Source organism: Macrobrachium nipponense, chromosome 33 (assembly GCF_015104395.2).
Source record: "Macrobrachium nipponense isolate FS-2020 chromosome 33, ASM1510439v2, whole genome shotgun sequence".
NCBI classification, from domain to species: Eukaryota; Metazoa; Arthropoda; class Malacostraca; order Decapoda; family Palaemonidae; genus Macrobrachium; species Macrobrachium nipponense.
In genome coordinates this window covers 19,734,343-19,745,019 of record NC_087219.1, presented here as the reverse complement: position 1 = coordinate 19,745,019, position 10,677 = coordinate 19,734,343, and the positions used below count along the sequence as shown (strand labels likewise).

Sequence of the window (10,677 nt, the reverse complement as noted above, 5' to 3'; positions counted from 1 at the left end):
AATTTCTTGCAGAAAGTTCTTGTCAGTCTGCATTCTTGGGGTGAGGTTTAGAATTTCTGTTATGTAATCAGTTGGCTTCAAAACACACTGCACTTATACTTTTGGCTTGTCAAAATCAGAGTATTGCAGAGTACAGTAAATGGTTGCTTATAGAACTCCCGTTACGTGCAGGCACACAAGTGTTAAGGCTATAACAGCATCTGTGTTGACCCCTCCCACCTAAGTTATTTTTCTTTATTCATTTTGTGTTGTTTTGTTCTTTGTCCATTAATTATTGTTGTGCCTTGTAAATCTGTAAGGGATAGGTATTTCATTGTTGTACATATTGTTCAGAAATGTAATACAGTTTCTTGAGTGCTTACATTACATTTTTAAGTATTTTAATTGATAAATATTAATTTTATTGAATTTTCATAATTTTTTGTTTAGTGTAAGTATTTTGTGATGTATGGAATTACATAAGTTGTGCTTTAGTGATTGCTGTTGCTTGTAGACTAATTTTACATTTAAGTATACTGTACTATTTGTAATTTTGATTATTAGATAATGATGTATTATATTATTACATTGTCGTAGGAAAGGAATTTGCCGAGATTTTTGGGCAACTTACTCATTTTTTATTCCACCTTTTTTTCATGGTCTGGATTGATGGCTGCAGAATATACAGTAAGTATCGCAGTACTGTATTTTATTTGTCTTAAAAGTTGTAGTTTTGATATTAGTTAAATTTTGACACTGAAGATATGGTTAACCAAATTTTGTTGTAGATATCTTACATTAAAGTATTGTCATTCCAGTCATTGTTTTGGAATACCTTCATTCAAGAGTGGTGATTACCAGGAGTCCAGTTTATCATGAATGCAGTTACATCAAGAACAAACCTGTTATTTTGTGAAATCTTTGTCTTTTGCAAATTTGTACAGTAATTGCTAAGTTCTTAATATTGTCAAGGCTTCCCGTTCCATTGTGCCTTGTGTGGTTTTGTAGGCCACATTAAGGGGAAAAAATTGGTTAGAAACTTGAAATGCCTAAAGGAACTGCAGTTGGAATGAACAAATGAAGAGTTGAGCTAGCTCTCCTTAGGGGAAGTAGAGTGTAGATGATGAATGGAAATAGAGAAAAAGGTGGAAGCCAAATGGTGAATGATTTGTCCAGTATACCTATATGGCGTAAGAAAAATAAAAAATGCAAGAAATACGAAGTTATGTAGACGTAATGGTAAGAGAGTTTATGTAGGTGAAAGGATGGATCAGTGCATTTTGAAATTATGAAGGATAAGTTGATGAAAAGAGTTTACGATTTGGAAGTGTTTAGAGGAAGAAAGAGAGGAAGATCTAGAAAGTTAAATAGATGGTAAGAAAAATATACAGGAAAGAATGGGCAACACCATGCAGAAAGTGGGAGTGTGTGTGTGTGTGTGAGATAGGGATGATTGGTTTAGTTTGTGTACTAGGGTTTGACATACTGGTAATTAGCCCTCTGCATAGGTACGTATACTGTAAAAGTTGCAGATATAATTGAAGTTGTGTAGAAAGGTGGCTCCTCCATGATTCAGTGGTTTAAGTATAAATGTGAAAGTGATCATTGTCTGTATTTTCCTAGGAACTGCCCTTGTCAAGGGAAATAAGTTAATGGTTAAAAAAGGGTAAACTAAAATACTGTAGCCTGACAAATATAGTGTTGCTCAAATGTATTTTTTCCTTTTTCAGTGCTCTGTGATACCCAGGCTAAACATCAAGATCCGAACTCGGTATGAAAATAACAACGGCTCCTCAGAAAATGTGAGGAAGGATCATTGACATTGTCCACAATGACTGTTTATTTTTAACCTCATTGGTTTTATCTTTTCTCTGCTTGTTTTGATCATTTAACTTTGGAAATATGGTAAAGTTTGCTGTATGGCATAATTGATTGTGAACCATGATAGAGCTTAAACAGGTACACTTCTGTACAGCCTGATCTTGTTCAAAGTTTTAGCATAGAATATACTGCTTGGTTTCCCCGTAGGTATTGCATTAATATTTGATAATATAAATTTCTCAGTTATGACAATTTTCTTTGATAAAATCATGCTGCTTTCTGTGGTAGTTACAGTTTGTAATCTCGTTCATTATTTTAGTGTTTAAATGTGAATGAGGAAGAATTGAAGCAACGCTTGGTAGACCACGTAGACATCCTTACGGACCCAATAGATGAAAAATACTACAAGAAAGAAGAGGTCTGTTGGAATTGCAGTTGGCTTTTTTGTCTTTTACTCCATCTTACTTATTTTAAAGAAGTTTTTGTGCTTTTTTCTGCCTGTACAAGTTTTGTCTGAACTTTTTCTTTCATTTATTCTACTTATCCTCTGTTGTAAGGTTTAATGCAACTTGTCCTGCACAAATATACAGTGGTTCAAAAGATGTTAAGTTTTTATCATTACTACTTTTAATTTGCTGTGTTTTCCAGGACCTATCCATCTTTAAGTCAGCAAAAACAGGCCGAGGGCCATTGCAGGAAGGTTGGCGGGATACTGCGGACATCATTATGTGCTCATATAAGCTAGTTGATGTATCATTCCAAGTGTTTGGCCTTCAGACCAAAGTTGAAGATTGGATCATGAGGGTTAGTACAAGGAGAATTCATCTCTTGCTGGCTTTCATTCTTATTATTTCAGCGTATTTAACCATATTGCATCGTACTTTTGAAATGTACACTTTGTTGCAGCCACCCAGTCCTTTACTAAAAAACTAGATTTTGAAAAGGTATGAGCTTGGAATATTAAGATTCAGGACTGGAATAAGTTAGTAAGATCCTGTTACTAATGAGGAATTGGTAGAGAGATGTGTTATTAGGAAACTGAGACCTCAGAGGTTGAGGTAATTTGGACGAATTATGAGAGAGAAGTAGGGGCATTTAATTGGAAGGGCCAGGGAAATTGTGGAAAATGATGACAAGGAAACAGACCTGATGGGAGTTTGGGGAGGAGGAGCATGGGACAGGAGAGGGGAGAGATTTATTTCACATCTAATTCTATGGAGAGAAAAGTTTGTATAAAACTTATAAGATGATGGTTGCCAAAGTACAATAATGAAACTCAGATTTTTTTGAATGAACTATAGTAGCAGAACGGGGTGACACTGGTTTAGTGGGAAACTCGTACTGTTTTTACTGTAAAATACTGTGTAGGAAAAACAAGGCAAGTTTTTATTTGACAATACACTTAATCGTTTATGTGTTTTCTGTATGTCATTTAAGAAAAATGGTACAGTATTGACATGATCTTTGTTAAATGGTTACTTCTTACTAACTTTGTAGTATAGTTATCCAGTCAGATATTGTAAACTGAAGAGCTAAAGTCATTACATTCCTCACTGCCAAGTGGCTACTTGGCACAAGTAAAAATAATGGTTGTTATAATTGTTGTATAGACTGAAGAAATATATAGATTCACTTACATATCCATAAATACAGACCTCATGTTTAAGTAGGACTTTAATAGTTGTAGTGTATCCTGTTAGGTGTAAAGACTAAAGTATTTAAAGAGGTAAGTATTAAGCCAACATTGCTTTGAGAACTTTTGTATTTTTACTAAGTGAGTATTGTTTTAGTTTCTTACATTATTAAGTAAAATTATGATTGATATTCTTGCCATAGAAATACTGAACCAACTAATACTGTTGTCTTTCCAGGCAATTCGGAATGTTTTGCTTTTGGGACATCGTCAGGCATTTGCCTGGATAGATGAGTGGCATGGAATGACATTAGAGGATGTGAGAAACTATGAACTGGGAATGCAGAAGGAAACCAACGAGAGAATTCAGGCTGCCCAATTGGTTTGTATCCATTATTGGCTGATATGGCCAGGTTTAATTGGTGTAGAATGGCTGGGCTCTGAAATTATGAAGTCATAAAAAGGTTTTTAAGCTTAAGGGAAATGAGTAAGAAAATTTATACTTCACTCATGCGTATGTCCATTAATGTGACTTGAAATTGATTCAGTGTTCTCGCTTAAACACTTTATAATAATAAAAATAATCTTCTGTTTTAAAACGCATTGAATGGCAAATAAGCATATACATACATCAAACATATTTTTGAATTCTTAAGTATTGGCTCATGCTGCCTGCTGCTGTTGTTAATGGTAGGAGGTCTCACCTTCCTTGAATTCATTGCAAAAGCTTGCTTCTTGGCTGTGTAGATGATTCTTTGAATTCATCTTCCAACTCCTTCCCAACATAGATAACACTGACAGAAGTGGGACACTGCTGTGCCAGGTCATAGCTCTGAAAAGCATACATTTCATTACTAAGGGATCAGACCACACAGCCATGTTGTTTCACTTCACTTCCTCCAGTTGATCTCTCTCACAAGGGGTGTTCTGCATTGTCTTTTAGAAAAGCTTCAAAAAGAGAGCCGTTCTTAAAAAAGCTTTGTAAGAGTTCACAAGGTTGGAGCCCTTAGCACTATTACTCTCTTCAGGCACAGCTCATTGGCAAACAAAATAACCTACCATATTGGCTACACCATGACACACTTTTTCATTAAAGTGTAAGAAAAGTATGCTGGTTCCACTGGGGGGGTGAAATGAAGAAAGCTCTCAAGTCAAGTTTTTGTAACTAATGAGTCTGATTTAGGTGCACTTAGCTATGGTTCATGTAAGGCAATTAAAGTTTGTTCCTAATAGCAATGTTAACATTGTATAGTAATACAACAGGCTTTATAACTATTGATTGATGAAGCGTAGAACATTTCTGCATTTTTTGTATTACTGTACTTACATTCATCATTGAATGACATGTTTTATGACAGTGGTAGGAAATCTTGTTAGCCAACTAGTTTATCTATTTACAATGTATAGCAGTAACAGACTCCTGGGTGAGGGGCAAGAGGAACACTGGCGTAGCAGTACAAGGGCTTCAGCTGTATTAGGAGGAAGCAATAAAGCTCACTGAGACTTAGTTGTCAACCCAGTTTATTGTTTGTATGTCTATGAAGAATAGCCTTTCTTACTTGATTTTCTCTGTTCATCTTTTTCATTACCATGTTCTTTTCCTTTCAGTCCTCTTTGGATTTGATTTGAGATTTATTTGACTCGGTGCACTTAAAGTGAGAGAAGACTTGTGTCAGTAGTGCTGTTATCACTTTGTTGGTAGTGCTGAGAAATGTTAGTACGTATCAGTTTCCTTTCTTTTGCCAAGAGAACCTCTCATGAAAATTTCTCTGATTTGGATTGTTGATTATGTTTTTCATTAGCAAGGGGATGAGCTGTTCCACTTATAAGGAATCCAGCCTCTCTACTACTGAAGAACTGAGTCATTCTACTGCTAAGGCCCTGAACTGCTTCAATTGTATTGACCAGATTTGATGGAAGGTGGAGTTGGACTAATAGAACTGGAGCACTTAACAATAATAGATAGGAGTACTGTAGCTTTATGTGCCAAATGTCGCCTTATTTCACATTGATGTGGCACTTTGTCTTGCTGCAACAAAATCTTTTTATGCATTTCTGCTGAATTGTGACTAAAGAAAGAAAGAAAACTTGTTACTACTAACTGAACACAACCTACTGTGTTAATGTTTATAAGTATGTTACATATTACAGTCGATCCCCCATACTCACAAGGGGATAGGGACCACAACCACCCGTGATTAGCTAAAATCTGCAAATACTTAACACTCCCTCTAAGAATGCTTATAACTGCCTATCTCGAAAGTTCAAACACCAAATGTATACATGCCTTAAAATATTATCCTACATCAAATATGTATACCTTAAACTGTTATCCCATTACTTTATTAATTGTTGAAATAATATTATTAATATAATTGCAAAGTCATCTTAAACAACACCCTTAAAAATATATACTATGTACATACTGTAGGGCTTACAGCTACTTTTGAAAACTATATGTACACTAATCTAGTTCCCCTTACGTATTGAGGCACATACATTTTCTTTCATACAGTTACATACAGTTACTATTCAAGCTGTATCATTTTCTTTTACAGGGGAAACATTGTTATGTATGTAATTCATAATAGAGAGAGAGAGAGAGAGAGAGAGAGAGAGAGAGAGAGAGAGAGAGAGAGAGAGAGAGAGAGAGAGAGAGAGAAGAGAACAAAAATAAGATTACGTAAATCATATGGGTACTCACCTGTGATGAATGTTGATTAAAGCTAATGATGATGAATTATCTGTGCAGTCCTATGAATTAATGATGACGATATGACTGCAGAGCAAAGCAGAGGAGCCGCATCTCCTCTAGGGGTGCCTCTCCCCTTTTTCAGGAGCTTGGGGAGGCACTTTTTCAGGGATTTGGTGAGGCTTTGGACGATCCATCTTTGTACATATGATAAACATTGTGATAGGCAGCTGCTGTCGTTCCTTCTTCATGCTAAAGAGGGTTTGATTATAGGGTGCCATTGCCACATCAAGAGCATTTGAACATTTAATGGAGTGTTCCATATAAGGATCCCATGCCATAGCTGCCACCTTCAGCTTATTTGTCATCCTCATAAGTTGGGATAGGCATTCCAAAGTCAGGCCCTCATCCTCCTCCTTGTCTCCTGAAACTGGCGTGTTTCTTCCTTGCTGGCAGACTTTGTCAGCTCTTCCAAATCCTGGTGCATCAGGGGGTCAGAGGGGGCACCAGTGAGGGTGGTGATTTCATCCTTGGTGATGTCATGGAAGCCTTCTCCACTGAAAATGCTCACCAACTGGACCACCTTATCAGTGTCTGGATGTTGACGGCCACAACTTCTTCCAGCATGCATTCATGGTCTCCTTCTTCATGTCCTTCAATGATCTGTCGATGACAGTCAAATCGTGGCAATCATGAATTTACACCTATAATCATTCAGCATCAATTCACTGTCATTGTTCATTGCATTCAGAAGGTGCTGGAATGAGTTCCAGGTATAGAGTGCCTTGAAGGCATGGATCATGCCCTGGTCCCTAGGCTGGAGGAGAGAGGTGGTGTTGCCAGGGAGGAACTCAAGCTTGACTCCCTCGTCAAAAAGATCCACCAGGCCTGGATCACCACATTTCTTATGGATCTCTGGTTCGTACTTGAGGGATGAAGCTCTGAATGTACCAGAGATCCATTAGGACTTTGGTGAGCCAGGCCTTGGGGTGCTGCATGCAAAACACAGGCAGCAAGTGCTTGTTCTTATTCTTGAGGGTCCTGGGGTGTACAGCCTTGTAAATGGTCTGGTTTCAGCATGAAGCTTAGCTGCATTCCCACACATTGTTGGGGTAACCCTATCGTTCTGGGCCTTTGGCTTCGTCCTTCATGAGGTATGTCTGGGACGGCATCTTCTTCCAGTACAGGTCAGTCTCCTCCATATTGAACACCTGTTCTGCTTAAGCTTCTTTAGACCTGAAATGAATATTGTAATCAAACATGCAAATGAAGCATATAGGCTATTTGAACCTAGAGAGAATTTGTACATTGTGCACCAAGACTACACAACATAATACTGCCTGAAGTGAAGATCATACCAGAAGAAAGCAAATTAAAAAAAGAACTAAAGACTCCTATTCTGCAAGAGCTACGATATTGACGAAAAAACACTAAAAGACAATTAAAAAATATAAGAAGCACCTCATTTTGAAAACGTACAAGGGCCTACCAGAGAGGGACTCATCCCTGTGGAGGGCTGTACATAAAACCAAACAAAGTAAGAGAAGATGTAACTCCTCTACTTTGCTGTGCAGTTGTATCTTCATCGTTATTCATGGAACTGCACAGCCAGCTCATCATCATCATCTATATAATCAACATTCATCACTGGTGAGTGCCCATATTATTTAATCTTATTATTGTATGTATTATGTATTATTACATATTAATAATATTTAGTAATCTTATTATTTAATATTACTGTATTATTACTTAATCAAGTTACTATTACTGTAATGTACTATTATTATTACAGTACATTATTGTTTAATGTTTTTACAGTTCTAATCTTATTATTAATAATATACTATGTATGTGAAAATGAGTATACCTCTACGTATGTACTGTAAAAAAAAAATCTGTGAAAAGGCAATTTTTCTGCAAATAGTTTATAGATAGGTTCTTGAGAAAAATTGTGTGAATAAGTAAGTTTTCCCATGAATAATTTATAGATCGGTTCCACAGAAAAATCTGCGAATCGGGAGTCCACGAATTGTGATTCCGCTAATAGTGGGGGTTGACTGTATTGGAAGGTTGGAAAAAGTCAAGTGTTTTTGTGATGTATTGTTTAGAATACAGTGGTAGATTTTTTTAGTATTTGATTGGCATGTATAAGTAAACCTAGGCTTTCCTGCATTTGTAGATAATGTCAGCTTTTGTAGCTATGTAACAAATATATTTCTCTTTTATCTTTTCCAGGCAACAGATGAGACAGGCAAAAAAAATGAAGATGAGAAAGAGGAAAAGAAAGATGGAGAGGAAGAGGAGGAAGATAAGGAGGAAGGTGGTGGAGAAAATGAGAAGGAGGGAGGCAGTATCACAGAAAAGAAGGAAGGAAGTACCCCACCATCGCCAACATCACCAGCTGCTAGCAATGCCAGCAATGGTAGCTCGGGGGGCACTCCCCAAAAGACTGGTTACCTGTCTTCTTGGTTCAAATGGTCTTAAATGAAAGTTCTTGTTTGGTCCTTAGCTATGGGTTGAATAACAAGAAATTGGCCATATGGTATCATGGTTTTTTTAGGCGAGAGAAAGTAACCATGTGGAATTAAGGGTTTGTTGATGGAATGTGTTTTACCATATGGCACCAGTGTGAAAAGATGGTAGGTTATAGTGAATATAATTCATTGAGAGGTTGTCATTATCCAAGGCTGTTGTACGGTAGTAAATGTTTATGTAATCTGCACATAGTTGGTCTGTAAAGGGATCATGTAAAGTGGTTGAAGTACTGCTTGTTGAGGTGTGTAAGCATGCGGTTTTAACAAAAAAGTAAGCAGAGGCTTGATATTCTTAGCAGGGATAAGAATAGAAACAGGGTCTTATGCTTTTAGATTTAATATTATGCTCTTTGTTGGTAAGTCATGATGTTCATGTTTATCTGGAAATAGATATCACACAAAATATTCGTATAGTAAATCCCTCCATGTGATGGAAAAAATTTTCTCCAGTATATAAATTGAAATCTCCTAGGCACCTGTCCTGCCATCACAAAGAAAGAATATATACTAAATTATCATCAATATTATTATCATTATAATAATAATAGCATTATTATTATTATTATTATTATTATTATTATTATTATTATTATTATTATTATTATTATTATTATTGTTGTGTTCATGCGAGAATGACAAGGAAAGTGCAATTTTTTTAAGTTTTTTAACGAGGTTACCCTGTTATGTGTGAACCAGTGGTCTATAACTGCGATTATTATTATTATTCATCTAAGTACCTATGATTTCATTACATACTGTTTAATTGAGTAGGTATTTCATATAACTGTAGCTGGAGTCGTGTAAAATATCTATTTTACATAAGAGCTGCAAAAGGCTTCTGCAGGATTTGTCACAGCTTTTCATATTTTAGATTTTGCAATTTCCTTTCAACATTCCTTCCATACCTTTGAGATAAGTGGCCATGTTACATGCATGGAAATCTTCTCCCTTTTTCCAGAATTGTTCCAGCTTTTGCTTTTTAAAGGAGAAATTTTGGATCAGTTTGAACAAAGCCTGAAAGAACGAGGCGAACGTTCGCTGCATATTCTGTCATCCATCTTGTGCAAAGGTCAGCTTGGTAGTTAAAGAGTCTGGGTTCTGTAGGAGGTTGGAGCTATGTTGTGCAAGACAAAGATTGATCGAAAATTGGTTGCTTGCTGAGTCATTTGATCCATCTACAATGCCAGGAATTTCTGGCTAATCTGCTTAATATCAGAATATCAGATGTAATTTTATACAGTAGACCCCCCATATTTGCGGGGGATGGGTACCACGCCCGCTCGTGAATAGCTCAAATCCACAAATACTTAAAATCCCTGTAAAAACACTAAGAACTGCATATTTTGATAGTTAAAACACAAAAATCCTCTTAAAATGCTTATACCTGAGTATTTTAAGTTTTGTTCATGAAACTTACCTGTCAGATATATATATAGCTGTATTTTTCCGAATCCGACAGAAATTTAAACACTTACGACACACGCAGTGGGAGTCAGGTGGTTAGTACCCATTCCCGCCGCTGGGAGGCGGGTATCAGGAATCATTCCCATTTTCTATTTATAATTTTTCTGTCGCCGGTGCTGAAAACACCTGTTTTCAGTACCTCCGTCTCAGGATTTGGAAACTTCATTGCCGCTAAGTATCCTAATTGTCTTTTAATTTATTTACTTGGATTTGTGGCTGGGCATACGCTATCTTAAATTTGTTTTGATTTGAATTTGATTCATTTTTGCATAAAATATCTGAATCTAGTTAGGCTAGTTTCAGACGGGGTTGTCTGCAAAGATAGGGTGTGGCTACCGAAAGCTTCGGTAGATTCGCACTTGGTATGTACGAGGGGTATGGGTCTTGCTTCTGTTGAGATTTGTGTCATGTAAGGAGTGTGAGACTTTGTCTATTCCGTAAGAAGCGTATGATTCGTATGTACGCAATTAATCAGTAACATGTCTAATTCCGTAAGGAAGAGTATGATTCGTATGTACATTAATCATAACAAAAAGTCAGGGTAGTGAACC

The 10,677-nt window shown here is 36.6% G+C and overlaps 1 protein-coding gene across 1 annotated transcript; it reads left to right on the top strand.

Moving 5' to 3' along the window:
* The first annotated feature begins 1,673 nt into the window (after positions 1 to 1,673).
* Positions 1,674 to 9,227, top strand: LOC135202999 (cytoplasmic phosphatidylinositol transfer protein 1-like). Its single transcript, XM_064232545.1, has 5 exons — positions 1,674 to 1,781; positions 2,120 to 2,218; positions 2,449 to 2,604; positions 3,672 to 3,815; positions 8,364 to 9,227. Exons 1-5 carry the CDS (start codon positions 1,689 to 1,691, stop codon positions 8,610 to 8,612), a joined length of 741 nt encoding a protein of 246 aa, XP_064088615.1. The 5' UTR covers positions 1,674 to 1,688; the 3' UTR covers positions 8,613 to 9,227.
* Positions 9,228 to 10,677: the final 1,450 nt, after the last annotated feature.

What these genes read in the sequence shown, in the direction of transcription:
- LOC135202999 (XM_064232545.1), top strand. Translation starts at nt 1,689, where the DNA reads ATGTATTTTTTCCTTTTTCAGTGCTCTGTGATACCCAGGCTAAACATC. An exon ending in AATACTACAAGAAAGAAGAG is followed by an intron (nt 2,219 to 2,448) that starts GTCTGTTGGAAT and finishes TGTGTTTTCCAG; the next exon opens with GACCTATCCATCTTTAAGTC. An exon ending in TTGAAGATTGGATCATGAGG is followed by an intron (nt 2,605 to 3,671) that starts GTTAGTACAAGG and finishes TTGTCTTTCCAG; the next exon opens with GCAATTCGGAATGTTTTGCT.